General features: G+C 34.7%; 1 protein-coding gene across 7 annotated transcripts in view; it reads left to right on the forward strand.

Moving 5' to 3' along the window:
• Window positions 1-18,974, forward strand: part of LOC145259779 (uncharacterized) — a 90,162-nt gene that overhangs the window by 13,967 nt on the left and 57,221 nt on the right. For all 7 annotated transcript variants that reach the window (XM_080117534.1, XM_080117530.1, XM_080117535.1 and 4 more), the window contains 5 exons: window positions 1,563-1,669; window positions 6,338-6,384; window positions 10,845-10,915; window positions 14,965-15,074; window positions 16,162-16,347. In XM_080117534.1, the coding sequence (XP_079973660.1) occupies window positions 1,563-1,669; window positions 6,338-6,384; window positions 10,845-10,915; window positions 14,965-15,074; window positions 16,162-16,347 (521 nt within the window). The remainder of the gene's footprint in view (window positions 1-1,562; window positions 1,670-6,337; window positions 6,385-10,844; window positions 10,916-14,964; window positions 15,075-16,161; window positions 16,348-18,974) is intronic.

Below are 18,974 nucleotides of genomic sequence, written 5' to 3' on the forward strand. Positions count from 1 at the left end.
TGTTCAGATAGGGAGGCTTCAGGCAGCCAGTGATCAAACGGAGAATACTAGGGCAAATAATTAAATATGTTGCTTTCACCTGAACAAATAATGACAAATATGTTTAAAGCTGTGCTTTTATAAACTACTAGCCCTAGGTGCCCGGTGTTGCCCGGGTTTTTCAAGGTGTGTTGAGCAAAAAAAAAAAGTTGTAGTAGGCAGGCAGGCTTGAACCTGTGACGTGAAGGCAGAAAAGAAAGTGGAGGTGCGTGTAAGGGTGTTGGTTGAGCAAAAAAAAAATTTAAAAAAACAAAAAAGAAAAATTACGAGCGCAAAAAAAAAAAAAACTGGAGTAGGCAGGCAGGCAGGCTCCAACCCGTACCATGAAGGAGATAAAGAAAGTAAAAATTAAAAAACGTGATGCGTTAGCTGTTGAGCCTATCGCCAAATCAGAAGTGACGTAGGTTTAAATTAAGGCTAGACAATTGAAAAGAGGCGATAAGTTTGGAAAATATTGGCGAAAAAGCGATCCTGCCCTGAAGAAAAGTGTCCGGTTGAGGGTTAAAGGAATTAATATTTTTGGCCAATTTTTTGATATTTGTCGTCCGAAGGGTCGAGCTTGAAAACAATACCAATCTCGTAAAAATCTGTTGCCTCTGTTGAAAATTTTAGGCAGACAAACAAACATACATACTTACACACACACACACACACACACACACACACACACACACACACACTAACACACGGGTGAGATTTCTATAATGGGTGAGTTTCCTCATTTCTTTACACACTTCCTTTGCATTATCACTGAACTTTGTGTGATTTTTAAGCTGTGCTGGTTGAGTAGTAAAAAGCAGACAAGGCAATGCTGTATTGTATTGTCTTCTTTCTGGGTCTGTTATGTAGCACTATCATCTATGCAAACCTCACACCATATTTTTCCCCCAACTCCAATCAATCATTTTTTAAGCATGCTCCTACCTACTATAAACCTTGTTTTTCTCCCACTACCACCCCCAACATTTTTGATATTCAGTCTGACTTCTTTTTTATAAATGTTTATTCTATGATAAATTTTCTTTAAAGAAACAAAATATTGGATCATTAGAAACATGACATTAATTTTTTCTATTCAATTCAGTTTATTTGTTGTAAGGAAGGAAAAGAAAAAAAAGAAAACAAACTTTTTCATACCTGATAAAGATGTATATCATCGAAACGAAGTTGATTTTAAACTTTTGAATAAAGAACTTACAAATTTTAATTCAAATTTACACAATGCTAACATCAAAGGAAAAATATCTCTAATTCATTTCACATGAGCCACATTCGATCCTCTTGATTGGAAAGCTACTGTTTTAAGATCACAGATCTTGCTTTTCTGGTCACCTCATGCCATAAAGAAAGAAAAGGAAAAAAAAAAACATGAACTGTTCCCATGCCTGATGAAAACATATATGATTGAAACTAAGTTGATTTAAATTTTTTAAATAAATGTTTATTTTTTTAAAATTCTTGGTTGTATTGGTTTCTTAAACTTAGAAATCCTAATTCAAAATTATTTCTATTTTTTAAATCAGCTTTGTTTTTGCAAGTTTACCAAACCAACTTGAAGTTGACAGAGCAATAAAAATGTACAATAATAAAGAGTTTATGGGGCAGAATATTATTTTAAAACTTGTTGAAAGTAAGTATGTGCAGTTTTTTTTCTTTTCTTTTTAAATTATCATATTTGATTTAACATTGTTTCATATGCTGGCCAGTGTTTGTTTAGACAGTTTTAGAAATTAACTTTGAAACTAACCTATCTCTGGCCAGGTCTTTATTTATCTCTCTCTCAAATTGATCCTTATTGTTTTCTGTATCTTCCTATCAACTGACCCTGCTGCTTCAAATGTCCTACTTCTAGTAATCCAAGTATTTATCTTATCCATTCTTTCAATTTGATCAAATCAATGAAGGTTTCTGTTTTGCACACATCTTACACTGTTTTGGTTCAGTCTTCCTCTCAGATCTTGGGCTGTCTTTAGGATTTGTATTCTCATTATTTCACTGGCCAGATTTCATTTCTATACAATATATGTTAGACTTTTCCCTTTATTGACAGTAATATTCTGCTGGTTAATTATGGCAGAAGTTCCCTGAAGTTATTTCATCCACTCTTAGTTATACAACTAGAACCAGCTCTTTTTTGGGCTCTAATGGTATCACCAATGTAACAAAACTTCTGAACAATTTCAATGTTATCACCAATTCCACTTATGTACCCAATGCTTACAATAATTCCTTAATTTTTCATTATCTCAAATATTTGTAGTATATATTTTTATTTTCAGTAATTCTGCTATTTTTATTTTTAAACTAGTATTTCAGCCCGGCATTGCCCAGGTGTTTAGATGTGTATGTTGAGCAAAAAAAAAAAAAGGGGTAGTAGGAAGGCAGGCTCAAACCTGTACCGCGAAGGAGGAAAAGAACGGGGGAAAAAAACTGACGTCTTTGCTGTTACGACCACCGCCAAAGTGGAAGTGACATAGGTTTAAATTAAGGCTAGGCAATCAAAAGGAGAGGATGACTTTAAAAAATATCGGCAAAACGCGACCCCCCCCCCCCCCCGTAGAAAAGTGCCCAGTTGAAGGTGAAGATATTAATGTTTTTAGCCAATTTTTCGATATTTGTCGTTTGAATGGTCGAACTTCAAAACAATATTGATCTTGGTAAAATCCGTCGCTTCTGTCGAAAGTTTTAGGTAGACATGCAAACATACATACATACATTTATATATTGGTAACTAAAAATTTTCGACCCAAACCGGTTAAAAAGCTTGCCGTATCTCTGAATACCCTTTATGTAAAATTTCAAATCTTTAGACCAGAAATTGTCTGAGTAATTTGGTAGAGACCACAGAGGTCAAATTTTTTTTTAACTTTGACCCCTATTATGACCCCTGAACATTTATTGTTTTGGGCTCAAATCAAGTTATTAAGTTAGATCCCTGTATCTAAAATTTCAATTGTTTATACCCAAAATTGTCGGAGGAGTTTGGTAGAGTTCTCAAAGGTCAAATTGTTGAATTTTGGCCACCTTTCTGGCCGAAAACGGATTACAAAGATTTTCCCAAATCTCAGTACCCTGTATATCAAATTTATAGTCTGTAAACTTAAAATTGACAGAGTTATTGCATAGGGAAATGTACACAGACACACACAGACACGTTCACTTTTATAGATATATAGATTAAAAATAACATTCCCTCCTCAAAGGCTTGATTTCATAATGTCAGTGAACTGAATAAGATTTTGTTCATTATCACAATTCTTTAGAATATTTACTCGCCTGCTGAATATTTCCTACACTCGCAAGAGAAGAATGTCAAGTTTTAGCTTTGAGTAAAGTGTAGTATTTGTTCTGATACTACATTTTATCTTTTTTGTTCTCAGTCAGTAAAGTAGAAACTTTTCCCCACTGAAGCAAATCTTACTGTTTTGTCTCAATTAAGAGTGTTCCTTTTTGGGGAGTGGAATTTCTCCACATTAAAAAAAATGACCTTGTGTCTAACTCTTTCCTTACGAGGAAATAAGTAAATATAGACTTATCAGGTTTAAAGTGAAGATCTAGAATGTATTGTGTGAAATATTGAATAGCCTTGCACTATTATAGATTGTTCTGGATGATATAGTAGAAATTTAAGTGTGTTGAGGAATAAACAGCTGATTCTAAAGATCAGTAATATTCTAGATGACAATGAAATTTGCAAGAGTAACCTGTTTTTCTATCAATACTAGAATTTGAACCTTAAGTTTAAGAGAATTTTCATTTAACTATATACATGTTTTATAAACTTAAAGTAACATAATATCAAGCATAAATATATTTTTGTGACCATTTTTTATAATCTACAAAGCAGTCAACATAAAGAGTATTCAGCATTGTTTCAAAGTGAATTATTTTTGCTTAAAGACAATTTCCAATGTTCTTTGCCTTTAAAAAACAATGCATAACTACATTTGTCAGAGTTACTTACTCTCTCATGTAAGTACTAAGTAACATTTTTTTTTCTATACAAAATTTCACATTTTTATTTTTTGTACTAGCTATAAAGTGGTTGAAACTAAGGAAAGATGGAAATTGATGTACACATCTAAGAAAAGTTGATGTAAATTAGTACACAATCTTCAAAATGTTCTGGAACATAATAATGAAATCGTGTACAGTACTCAAGTGTACTACAACTCATACTGAGTCATATCGGCATGTGTGGAAATTAAAAAATTTATAGAGCTGCGAAGGAACCATTCAACATGATACCTGCCAATATTAGGATTCCACACACTGCTTTTTTACCTTCTATAAATAGATTAATCAAAGAAAAATAGCAAGACTCTTAGAATGAAGTTCAAAGTAATAAATACCCAAGATTTGACCAACTACTGATGAGTGGCTCCTTAGCATACAGAAAGGCAAAAAGAGATGTTGTAGTAGCTAGACTTCATATAAGACATACACATATTCTCAAACATTTAATTAAATTTTAGATTTCATAAAAAAAATCAAACTTTTTTATAAAATTTAATTTAATTTGAAAATTTTACTTTTCACTTTTTTTCCAATGCAATATAAAATAATTATCCTACCTTAGGATTTCATTTGACAACTTTATTCAGCATTAAATGACCCAGAGATGGTTGATATACCATAAAACAAACAAAGCCAAACAATCTGAAGGCAATATATTCTAAGAATCTAAATAATTACCCTATTTATAGAATTATATTTGATAACTTTGGTTGGCATTAAATAACCAATAAATAGTTGATATGCTGTCCACCAAACTAAATGAAGCAATGCCATCATTAAAAGTGCATGAATAGTATATAAAGGATAATTTACAATTGTTGTGAAATGAATAGTGTATAAATCATGATATATCTACACATTGAGAAGGGAATATCATAGTTTTGGTGAATTTCGGTAAACATGAGGGTTGTAAAGGAAAATAGTTTTATCCAGAGTCTAGAAAAAGAACCATTTTTTTTTTTTTTACTCTCTAACTTCTGTGTGATGGGACACATATATATTATGTTTATTTACATAAAAATATACAAATAAACGCACATTGGTCTTATGTAGTGGGAGATAATTTTTGTTTGTGTCTTCAAAGCACATGATTATACAATAGTTTCCAATTTCTTTACACAGTCCTTTACAGTATCATTAAACTGTGCAAGATCTTTTAAACTGCATTGGTTTAATAATAGAGAGCAATCAAGGTAATACTATATTGTATGATCCTCTTCATATTTGCAAATTATTGTGTTGGTTTTGTTGCCATATATATGTCTATGGCAGCTTCTAACCACTTCATTACTACCTAAAATAGCAGTACTTTGTCTCAAACAATTCCATACTTTTCTGCTGTAAAATGAACTCCCTCCAATAAGTCATCCTCACAAGATGACTCTAGCTGGATCACACCCTCTGCCCTCAATCAGGAGCGTTCACCTACAAAGCAATTGCCCTGGCTCCCCTACAGGGTTGGAAAAAGCGATATGAGAGACAACAAAGGACCAAGCTGATGATGCATGAAGCTGACCTGGAACCCAACCTGGGCTCCTGTGTCTACAGAGGTCAAAGTTGAAACAGTAAACGGCTAGAGACAACCAATACTTGATTTCAAATTGTCAGGCTTGGTTGGCGTTTATGAAGGGCACAATGACAAGGGTGAATGGAACTAGTTCAAGTCACCCCAAATGAATGCTGTTTTGAGTACAAGCATTAATTACATTTTTGTTCTTGGTAGTTGAATGTCCTTCATTGCATTCACTGAACCAGGGAAGTAGGATCCCCTGCGAACTGTGAGCAGGGGATATATTTTAGCCTTATGGTCCTTAGTCGTAATCTATTTAATCCTTAGATATAGTAAGGTGCTGAACATGCCTGAAGAAACTTCTTAATTTTAGTTGTCACACCAAAGGTTTTTATCTTTGAAAAAGGTCACTTGGAGCTTTTGTGATCTTAACTCAATTGACAACTTCTTCAGAATCAATGCCAGTGGAGAGATACAGTTGTTAAAATTGATAGACTTCACACAATCTTTCAAGTGAGGGTGTTGTATAACACTGGGTTTAGTTTATTGGCATGAATTCATTTCTCTCAAACAGGAAGGAAAAAAATCAAAGGGTAATCAAAAAAAATTTCTTAGATCAAAGATTGATCTTTTATATTTCCAAAGTTGAATGTTTGGGTTATCAACTCCATAGCAGTTATTTGATTTGTAGATTTTTTTTTTGGTTTTTCAGAAATTTATATTGCTATATACTTTGAATAAAGAAAAACCCTTAATAATTTTATGTTTCAGGTCCAGTAAAAGTCTACATAGGAAATATAGATAGCAGAGCTACAAAAGTAAGTTTGTAATTTTTTCCTGTAATAAAACCTATAATATATTATTTAAAAAAAAAAGTGAAATTGTTTGATAAAATAAATATATACTTACTTTAAATCTAAATAAAATATAAATAGATTAATAACATTTACATTCATTAAACATTTTAAAAAAATGATACCTCTATCATAGCTCATTTTTGGGAGCTATGTGATATGAGGCCTAATAATGTATTGCGACAGTCAACTTGTGCTTTTTCAGCCCACCCACTGTAAGCACCTAAGAATTAGCAAGATTAAAAAGATACATTTTTGTATGCACACTTTCCTTTTGCAGATTTTTTTTAATGAAAGTTTTATTTATAGAATATTTTGTTCTTTAAACTTTGTAGATTAATAACAAATAATTTTTTAATTGAAAAAATAACTTATAAACTTTTTATTAAACAATATATATAAACAATTTTAAACAAAAAACATTTAAATAAGTAGATGTTGTGCAGAGATGGTGTAACACAATTTGAAAAAGGTATTTTCTGAGTGTCTCTCATGCCACAGGAATTCCTTCAGATGGGAATCCAAGTGATATTTTCTACAGCCAAGCATTTGGTTAGTGGAGGAGAAATCATTATAGACTGAGGCAATTAAATTTTTTTTTTTTTTTGTCCAAATCAAACTGGCAGAAGGATTGTCCATACTGGTCCTGGGAATTTTGATCGATGCAGATGCAACAGACACAAAGCCTCACATTGCAGAGCAAAAAGACCCCGCAGGAGCTACGAAAATGTATGGAAATATGTGACAATAAAGATGGGGGACAAGAATGTTAGACTTTAACTTGACAGTGGTTCGGATTTGTCCATCATAAACCACCATACTTAGTGCAAAATTGGAAAACCGAAGATGATGAGAACCAAGAAAGTGTTTTGTTCAATAACTGGAGAAAGAATAAGATTTGAAGGTGAGGTTACCACTAACGTAATGTTGAAAGGGAAAACACTGAATCTCAAGGTGTTTGTATTAAAAAACACTAATAACCTTTTTGGGACAGACTGGATCTAAAAATTTGAACTCTGGGGCTCACCCATTAACGATTTTTGTCAAAATGTGGACAATCTTACAGCTGAAGCTGAAAAACTATAAGACCTGAAGGAGTCGTTCCCTAATGTTTTTTCAGACAAACTAGACTACTGTACAAAAATGGAGGCGAAGTTCAAGTTACAAGACAATTCCACCCCAGTCTTCAAAAAGAAACACAGCATACCGTTTGCCTTTATACAAAAGATTGACGTAAAACTAGATAGACTCATCAAAGCAGGAATTTTGACCCCAGTTGACTACAGCGAGTGGGCTGGCTCTACCATGTGTGTAAAGAAAAAATCAAACGATATCAGAGCAGACTTCTCAATCAGGTTGAATGCTGCGTTTCAGAATCATCATTACCTGTTACCCAGCCCTGAGGAAGTTTTCACAAAACTAAATGGAGGGAAAATATTTTCAAAAATATATCTGAGCGAAGTGTACCTGCAGATTACCGTTGAAGAAGAAAGCTCAAAACATTTGTGCATTATCACTGACAAGGGACTATTTAAGTTCAATAGGTTAGATTTCAGGATCCAAGCCACACCAGCTATCTTTCAACAGATAATTGACACAATGTCAAGCGACCTTGATTTTTTTCATCGGATACTTGGATGATATTCTAATGAAAAGTGAATCTATAGAGCTACATAGAAATCACGTTTTTCAGGTACTTGAAGAGATAAACGAATACAGCTTCACACTTAAAGACACCAAATGTGAATATTTCCTAGACCAAATAAAATACCTCGAGCAGATAATAGATAGGAATGGTAGGCGGCCTGATCCAGAAAGGTCCATAGCAATAAAAAATATGCCTGAGCCATATCACATAACAACACTGCAAAGTTTTTTAGGTTTAGCTAATTACTATCAAGCCTTCATTCCCAATATGCACACACTGCGTGCATCTTTTAAATGAACTACTGAGGAAGGACAAGGTTTGGAACTGGACCATGGACCACGGAATGCAAGATGGCGTTCGAAAAGCTGAAAGAGGTGCTCACATCGAAACTAATCCTGACACATTACAACCAAGCTTTTAGACATTATCATCGCAATTGACGCGAGCGCATATGGAATCAGTGCATATATCTTGCATAAAATGCCAGACGGTTCTACGAAACCAATAGTACATACGTCAAGAACTCTACGACCTGCAGAAAGGAATTATTCCCAGATAGAGAAAGAATCCTTAAGCATCATCTTCGCGGTAACAAGATTTCACAGATTTCTCCATGGATGACATTTCAAACTTTAAACGGACCACAAGCCGCTGATCCCTATCATTGGCTCAAAGAAAGGGTTGCCTATACATACGGCAAACAGGCTCCAAAGATGGGGAACAATTCTATTGAATTATTACTTTGATATGGAGTTCCTTCCGTCAAAGAAATTAGAACACGCAGATGGGCTATCCCGTGTAATTCCAAGGAATGGTGAACCACTTGAAGACTCTGTGATTGCATCACTATGATCAGAGAGAGATTATAGTTTGATCCTATGCAACACTGTGAAAGAACTTCCTGTTACTCTGGATGATATAAGGAAAGAAGCTAAAAGCGAGGATTTTATAAGAGAAACCAAAGAAAAATGGCAGGCTGATGAACAAGGAGCAGAGGTTTTCTCAAAATGTGTTGTCTTATCTAATACGGGTTAACGTTGTGTGGTCATCTAGTTGTTCATGTCTATTCGTTCACATGCCATTGTGTATGTGTGTGTGTGTAGTACATGCATTATTTGGACATATCTTCATGTGTCGCCGATGTTGGTCCACCTGAATCCATCTTGTGTCTTGGAGGGGAGACGGGAACCTGTTTGGACGAAGATTCAATCATCCCAAACCGATGAATTGGTTTTATAGTTTTTTATTCACTTTCCAGATGTCTCGCAGAAGGATGGAAAGTGAATCTCTGCCTTACGTGGTTTCTTCTTGGTTTCATTTCTACACACATCAGCGTTCCCCCCCCCCCTCTCAGTGAAGGGGAGGAGACAACTGTTAAGCCGTCCATCGTCTTCTATGTCAAAACCCAATCTCTCCGATTCAGCTAACCTGATCACGTGACTCACACGCATCCGATCAGCTGACCCTCACTTCCGGTCAACATGTCTACAATATAATTTACTCACCTTCCTCTCTCTCTCGATCCATTCTGTAACACATGTGACCAAGTATTATTTTATAGGGAGAGAGTAGTTGTTCTAGCGACTCTCCAAAAGAAAATCTTAAAGGATTTTCACACAGGACATCCTGGCGCTACCAGAATGAAAAGTTTAATGCATTCATATATGTACTGAAAAAACATGGACAAGGATATTGAAGAAAAGGTGAAAGCATGCAGAGAATGTGCACTAGCTTCTAAAGTGCCACCAATTCAATTTAGCCCATAGCCCAAAGCTGACTACCAATGGTCACAGATACATGTGGACTACGTGGGACCACTTGATGGACAGTACTACCTCCTAGTAGTGGACAGCTTCTCTAAGTGGCCTGAAGTCTTTAGGTGCAAAAGCTCAACTACTGACTTCATTATAAAAACTCTTCATGAATTATTCACACGGTTCGGAGTGGTCGACTGTTTAGTGTCAGATACTGGCACTCAGTTTACATTTGGGGACTTTAAAGAGTTCATGGAGGACTTCCAAGTGGACCACATCACAACTACGACTTACCACCCGAGGTCAAACGGACAGGTCGAAAGATTTGTGGACACCTTGAAGAGGGCTTTGAAGAAAGCAAAGGACACTCCATCCGAAAAAGCATTGCAACAATTTCTTCAGGTGTACCACATAATGCACAGAAAGCTCACGCAATCTCACATTAAAAATGTTTTTCTAAATAGTAACATTATTATTTAGAAATTTGTTCATAACAATGAGAGGTGGCGTTGTTAAATATGTTGTTCTTACATCGTTTTCCTGTTTTGCCTACCAATCTTCGAATATTTTCAACTATTTAATTATTTATGTAAGTAGCATGTTATACAGTAAATATGAACTGATACAATATAGCTTTGTTTTAAAATCAATGTTTTGTTGTCTTATAATTTTTAATCAACTACAGAGCAAACATTTGAGAAAAAATATACGTGGACATTATCCAGGGGTTTATGTAATAATTTGAAAATTTACGAAAGAAACAAAACAAAACAAAAACAAAACAAATCTCTAATTAAATATGTATAAATTTTAAAAGAACCGGAATCGGAGTCAGGAATCGAATCGGAAATTTTGAATGGAATCGGGAAAAATTTTGAAATCGTCCCATGCTAATATATATATATAGTTTTTGTTTTATTGGAAGAACCTTCAGAAGGGAGATAATTTTATAACTTTATTATTTTGTAAAGCCCCTTATACAGAAAATTTTGTTAATAAAAAAAATACTTTTTTATTTGCAGATAGAGATTGTGAAGTTTATTGATGAAATAAAAATAATCTCTTTTACGTACATAAACAAGAAAAACAAAGCGTAAGTATTAAATATTTTTTTTTTTTTTTCAATCAATGTGGATAAAACAATTTGATGTACAGCTAAATTTAGAGATTGTTTTTTTTTAAAACCTACTCAAAATAACAGATGCGAAAGAAATATTTTTGAGGGGAGGAGGGTGTATTGAAGATCCTAATCGGAGTTGCTTACTAACTTTCTACATATCACTTTCACCCTCTCTCATTGTACATTTTTTACCACTCTCACTCTTATTTTATACATTGTTTATTATGCTCACTTTCATTCTCTCTCTCTTTCCCTGTTTGTTAACAGTCAAAGGTTATAAAGAAAGGAAAGGATAAAAAAATATTGGAATAGTCCATTACAAACAAAAGAAAATATCCTCACCAGTAGTAATACTATTTATCCTGTAAGTGGATGCTGGTTTGCCATTATCTCAAATGGTGTTTCCTGATGGGTTCCAGAATGTCTATATATTTCAGCAAGGGGGAAAGGGATGTCAGTCAAAAGTTGACCCTCTGGGCATTTCACAGTCAGTTCAGTTTTCTGTGGTTTAACAGTTGGATTTGTGTACCTCCCCAAGCAAGATCAATCCTTGGCCTCTAAGCTATCGGACTTGTTTTGATTTTGTCAGGTTACGATTTCTCATTTGCAAATCTGTTATTCAAAAGTAGAAAGAGTATCATTGTATTGTAACCTTAAAATGAATAAAACTTGCTTGTTTTAAATGAGAGATGTGATTTTCTTTGGAAGGAAAATTCTTTTATTGAGCACTGACTGAAACCAAATTAACACCGCAACTTGTCAGAATCTAATGACTTTAAACTGGCACAAGTGGATGATCCCAATCTATGCAGTGAATGCACAGCACAGGCACACAATTTTGTTTCGCAATAGTGTTTTATTTCCTAGACAAATATTTAGCATTTGTGTTCACATTTTCTCTTTAAGAATCATCAGATATGTGTACGCAGTGTGATGGTGTATTGAAGTGAAACCTGGTTAATGAAGGTTGGGAACGTGCTGCATGGAAAGAAATGCTAAGATGAATGTGCAATGTGATTTTTAAAGATAGACTTAGATTTGATGACCTCAGAGTATCTGCTGTATTCCGTCTGACAATACAGGAGTCCTAACTCTTTGGTAGCGCTTAGAGTAACTGCTCTATCATTAGTTGTATAATATCATGATGTTTGTAGGGCCATGTCACGCATGGAAAGAGACCCTGCATTCATCTCCAGTAGGCTTTCCTAAGGCCACTTTTCTGTGGCCAATGAGTCGGCTGATGGCCTAATTGTGTTGCATGCTTGGGGTTATATGCATCCACTTTGTGCAGCACTTCTCATCATAAAACTGAAACTATGAAATTAACTGACGGGTCAATAAAAAAAAAAAGCAATCAAATCAGACGCATATTCGAACATCACCAATTCACCTCCTTCTTTGAGGCTTGCATTTACAAATATCCATGGTCTTAAAACTGACTTAGACAATGTAGAAGCATTTCTCCTTGCAAATTCCTTGGATATCTTAGCACTAAGTGAAACTAGCCTACACTCCTTTATCCCTTCTAACCATTTTACCATGTCTGGTTTTCTCCCACTTTGCCATAAGGACTCAGACATATACATGAACTTGGAGTCTATATTAGAAACACCCTAATGATGAGAGAATCCAAACTAGAATGAGACAATCAGGATTTCATGTGCTTTAGACTGATCATGTTGTAGTAATGATAGACATCACCCTAAATTCTCCTAAGAACCCAAGTCAAAGAACTATTACTCAAGATGACAAGGTACTACAAGAAGGCTGACTGTGAAGCCATCAGGGATCACATCAGAGATACTCCATGAGGAAATATATTTTCTCTTCCTGTGGAGCAGTGTACACATGAGATCACTGAATGGTTCAAAGCAGCAATTGAAATGCATGTTCCCACATGGAAGTTCTATAGCAAAATCCAATCTCCCCAATAATTAATTTTTGCTTGCACAGCTGCCATTGCTCAAGGGCAGCATGCATACCACAGATTTATCCAACATAAGTCCAGTACAAATAGACAAAAGTATATTGAATAAGAGCGAAATAGCTACAGCTAAGAGAAGATATACCTGTTTTATTGTTGGTTTCAGGAAAATCTCAGAAAATAAACTAGATGATTATTATGATTGTTGTTTTATAATCTAGATGTTTTGTCAGCTAAAAATGTACCAGGAATGTTAATTTGATAAAATGGAGTTTTAGAAAAAAGTTAAGAATTTTAGTTTGGATAAATAATAACTTGGAAATGGAATTTTTAATTAAACAGTTAAAATTTTAGCTGACAAAAATAACAAATGAAATATGTGACAGATATCAGGCAATAGTCTTGTAGTGATGACATAATTAGAAAGGAAGAGTGTTTTTATATACACGTACAGTTTAGTCAGTTGGTGTTTGGGCGAAACAGTCAAACTGAATAGTCTGTATGCCAGAAAAGCTGTCCAGCATACAATATAGTCAGAATGTAGAACTTTGGACAAGCATGCAATTTCCAAAGGGGGAAACATTTTGGAAATAAAAGTTGCTGAAAATACAATCCAAGACTTCTGGTTATTTCCTTGAAATGAATCTTCATTGCAGTGTTTGTGGATCTGTTAAACCCCCTAAATAGTATCCCAGCAAATTTTGTCTTAAATAGTAACCCCTTACATCCAAATGACACTGTGCCTTGTTTGAGGTGAAAACGCAATAATGAAAAATGATTAACTTTACACGGTAGAGATATGTGTGCAGAACAGATGATATCAGCAAAGCCTGTGCTGGACTGAACAAGAAGAAAGCAATCTGGAAGTCAAATTTGCCTGCTTAAGTGAAACATGACTTGTTTGAAGTAATTGTTACATCATATCTAGGATATGGAAGGAGCACCTGAACTTTTATTAAATTGAAGAAGAAAATTGATGGTTTGTACACTAGAATTCTAAGAACATCTTCTGTAGGCAGCAATCCACGTGAGAGTGACTTTACAAACAGTGCCCTCAGATTTCAGCCTTAAAGAGAAGAACTAGATTTACTGGTCATTTCTGAAGAGCTAAAGATGAAATTGTCAACGATGTTCTGTTGTGGGTGCCAAAACATGTTATACAGATGGGAGACCACTCAGAACCTATGTCAAGTACCTAGCAATAGACTCATAATGCATCTATGAACACCTACCTGGTGTGATGGAGAATAGACCAAGATGGTATGAGAGTGTTGAGAAGATCCATAACACTACCATGATGAGATGATGGTCACCGTATTCTTTCACCTCTAGGGATTTTATTTTTTCACTGCCAAATCACAATCCATATCTGCACCTCTATTTTAATTATTAAGCTATGTAGAAGATGAATTATTAATCCATCGTTATATTATTATTGTTCTAGCTAAAATCATATCTTTTCTACTGTTTTTGATTTACAATCAGGGGCTATTTTCATAGTCATAAATTTGGCAGGGAGTTCTTTGGTTTCTGATATTCCGAAATTGCATTTTGTTGAGAACCAAAATAACGGCTTCATATTATCAAATAAAAAATGAATCTGGCAGCAGCCACAGTTGATATCAGCCACTTTGCATGCAATCACATCACTCCTTATACAGTTGAGCCATGTTTTCCTTGGTTTATTACATTCTCTAGTACCCATGATATATAAACCTGTTATGGAGTTGAAGCAAAATGTGGCATGCTGTACATGACTGAACCAGCTGAGATGCCAAATGGGTAAAGCACCCATGCTCCTACCAATGCCAAATTTCTGATGAAATACAATTGATAGGATTTTCTCTTTCAGTTTGAAGCCACATAGCCATCTGATCATAGCATGGTCATTACGCCAAAGCTGTTATCATTCAGAAGTGTTTGTGTTTTATGTCTTACTGTCTATAAATTCTAATATTTTTTCTTATTCAGCTGACACTCTATTCCCAAATATCGTATAGCCTTGATAAGTGGTGATTCATTAGTAAATAAAAAAGAACACGAATTTTGGATGAATATTTTTGTTTTAATTCTTAATTATATTTTCAATCTATTTCAGTTTTGCTTTTGCAATTGTACCAAATGTTCTGGAAGCTGAGAAAGCATTAGAGATGTATCACAGGAAAAAGTTTATGGGGCACTCATTGGTTCTAAGAATTTCTCCTAATGGTAAGCATCTCTTTCATTAATTTGCATTGGTTTTGTTGTATGAAATTTATATACTACTAAAACTCTGATGATCTTGTATGCTATCAAGTTATGATCAATGGCTCTAACCTGCATATTCTGAAAAATTCTGGTCTGTTTCTTTGTGATGTTTGCAGAAACTCTGTACTCTGCACAAGTTGTCATCATTCAATTCAGCAAAGGTGCCATAGGAAGATTGGTCCATATTGAATGGAAAATACTTTAGTACTGCTCGTTCATATAAAGACATAACGTGTACTGATGTCACTGTGGATAGTCTGCAGAAGGTGAAAGTTGTGGGCTCATTTTGCTATTTCGGTGATATAATCTGTGCTGATGGGATGTGTGAATTACATTTGATCTCATGTACAAACTACATGGGACAAGTTTTGTGAGCACTTTCTCCTCTCCTTGCTTTTCACTGGTTGCTTATTTCTGGAGAGCAATGTTAAATGTGAGTGAATGTTGGGCTTGCACTAATTCAGTCTTAAGAATGACGGGGGTATGATTTGGTGGATTTGACAATAGTTTTGATTTCTTGCTATTGTGGCTGAGGCTGCTCAAACTGGTCAGGTTTGAATTGTAATGGACATGTTGAATGAGGCTTTGGTTGGATAAATAGATGTACTCATATCTGACCAGCCTGCAGGTCACTTCAAATAAGAAGCAGCCTCTCTTGCTTCCAATTTTTCCACAATTTTCATTTTTTCATGCCAATATTTATTTGCTTTTTGTCTTTACAAAGCTAGATTGATTCCAATTAACTTTAATATATCATGGCATATTTTTACTTCTTGCATTGTGATAATCATCTTCTGACTCCTCTGCATACATATTACACACAATGCTTCAAGCAGAGTACATCACTTTATTGAATGTAAATATTTTTTAACAAGCTCTTTTTTATAACATGTGATCTAGCTCTGCAAATCAGGCTCTATCTTCCAGATTCACTTGATTATGTTTCACTTATGTTATTCACTTCTTTTTAATTCCTTTCAATAAAATCAAATCGTATTTTTTGATGTATTTATTTTGTATTACATTTTATTTTTGTTTTCTTTTTTAGATGAAAAGTCTGAGATTCTTTCTGAAATGCCCAAATTGGAGGATATCGAAAACGATAATGAGAATGACAGTGTTTTTGATAGCCATGATGATTCCAGCAGTAAATCTGATACCAGACAAACAATGTCTGTTAACATGCCACAATTACAACCAAATGAAACTGACTTTTGTAAAAATGAGAAAACATGTAAGTAATCTTGTCTACTTTGAAGTAAGGGCAGATAATTTGAAATATTTAATAGAATCAATTTTTTTTAATTTTTAGAAATATATAAAGTCACAAATAATCCAACAGTAAATTACTTTTTTCTTAAAAAAATGACAACAGTTCCATATTGAACTCTGGCCGGTAATTTGAAATTACAAAATTATCAAATTTGAATTATTCAAACTACCATTCTCATTTTAGATGTCATACTCACAATATTTCCACTGATGTAACTTCCAACCTTCTTGAAAATCTAGGCAATACTCTGAACTGAACCTATTATTTAATCCATGAAGGTAGATTGTTCTCATTCTGTCAACCATGACCAGATAGAAATGATTTTTCTTTCATTTTTAAATAGTATTGGATATTTTTTAACCAACTTTAATAATTTTATGAAATCAATTACTTTTCTCATTGAAAAAATATTTTTTTAATTTTTGTATTTGAAATAATTGTTAATTGGGATTATTTGGTATACTATTCTCATCTTGACTGTTATTTTCACAATATCTTGACTTGTTTAATCTGACTTTCTTAAAATGAATTCGAACATGGGAATCCCTGGTGCAATGGTTAAGGGCATTAATTAACAATCATTTTTAATTAAAAATCTTCTAGAAATTGAAGAGAAAAGAGCTGCAGCTTGGTAGACAATGTGGGACCTATTGAGTTAAAAAAAATTTTCACACCCTATCCAAGTGGTTAGTGCACCAGTATCTGTACTCCATGTACCCGCAAATAGTGTCTTTATAGCATTTACAGCATGAATAAATGTTAGAAGATATTTACCAAAATGACTGGATTTGCACAAAAAAGGTTGATATGCTGTAAAACAGTCAAACCTAAATGTGCTTTTCTATGTGTTTGTGCAATTTTTTTTATTAAGTATTGTTTTTATAATTATAAATATTTTTAAATTTAATATTTTCTCTTTTTGAATTATTAAAAATAAAATCTCTGTCCAAAATTTATACTTCTAATAATCCTCTTGTTGTCTTCGATGTCTGTCTGCATAATAGTCTGAATAATTTGAAGGCTATAAGTTCAGTTATTGTACAGACAGTGCATATTTATTTTTTTCTCTATCAGCTGCATAACAAAAAGTTTTTTTTTTTTTTTTTTTACAAGGTAGTCACCACTTATCAAGGCCTGGAAGCCACTCGGGGATCAGGGTTATTGCGTGTACAGTAATCAATGGGATAGTATCGTAGTAATCGTTAGTATTATTAGAGATTTGATAAAGTGTCTGTCTAAAGGTGGCAGTTCATCAGGAATTTGTTTATGTTGGACTTGAAGACATCCAGGTTGTAGTCAGGTGGGAAACAAATAAAATGAAGAGTTCCACAGGCGTGCACTTCTAAGAAAGAAGCTTTGTTCATGGAATCTACGTTTTGGTTTTGGCACAAATAAAGAGTGGGGAAAATTTTTGACAGTGGTTTCAGCTAGACGGGTGTTTCTTGTGAAAGATTTGCGAGGGGGGACGAGGGATTGGAGCTCAGACGAGCACCTGCCATGGAAATAACGATAAAACAAAGACAGGCTCGCAACGTCTCTTCTGTGGGAGAGAGGTTGCAGGGAACAGACAAGGGCATCCCCACTAAACCACAAAGTCTATTTTGTACTCTGTCAAGGCAGGATAGGTTCTTTTTAGCAGCTCCTGCCCAGATGTGGCAGCAGTATTCCATCCTTGGACGTACTTGGCTTTTATGCAGATAGAGAATTGCATCAGTAGTGAGATATCTTCTGGAGCGGTAGAAGGATCCCACCATTTTCCCAGCGTCCCTGGAAACAGATTTGATGTACGTGTTCCATTTCAGATCAGGAGTAAAGGTCAAACCCAGAAGCTTGTCAAAACATGGAGCCTCTCCAAGACGAGATCCATCCATTTCAATTGATGCCAGATGGGGATCAGAGCGTTGATAATGTAAAGATAGAAGCTTGGTTTTGGATGAATTAAAAGTGACCAGCCACCTCTTCCCCCATTGTACCACGTGCTCAAAATCAGAGGAGAGAGAATTAGAGAGAACTTTGTCATTTACGGCCTTTGATGTGTTGCCATAGATAGTCGTGTCATCAGCATAGATGTCAATGAATGATTTAAGTATGTGTTTTGGGAGATCATTGATGTAGATCAGTAAGAGAGTTGGGCCCAGGATTGACCCCTGAGGGACTCCAGCATTAATACTGTGGGCCTCTGATTTCTGCCCATCAACCACTACTCTTATGAGCATATCAGAGAGAAATGATTTAATGATTGAGAAAACATTCCCAGTTATACTGTAGCTGGAAATCTTGTGAAGTAGGCCGTTATGCCATACCTTGTCGAAGGCCTTTGATATGTCAAGAGCAATTACCCTAGAAAAATTGCCTCTGTTGAGAGATTCACTAATCCTATGAGATATAACCGTTAGAACATCTGCTGTAGATGTGGTAGAACAGAAACCATATTGCATATCACTTAGAAGGTTATTTCTGCTGAGGTTGTTGACTGCTTCTCTATTTAATATGGATTCCAGCAACTTACTCATGACACACAGGAGACTTATTGGTCTATACTGAGAGGGAGATGACTTATCACCTGAATTCTTAAATACAGGGCATAC

The sequence above is a fragment of the Euprymna scolopes genome, chromosome 35, assembly GCF_053919585.1.
Source record: "Euprymna scolopes isolate OS-2025 chromosome 35, ASM5391958v1, whole genome shotgun sequence".
Taxonomy (NCBI): Eukaryota; Metazoa; Mollusca; class Cephalopoda; order Sepiida; family Sepiolidae; genus Euprymna; species Euprymna scolopes.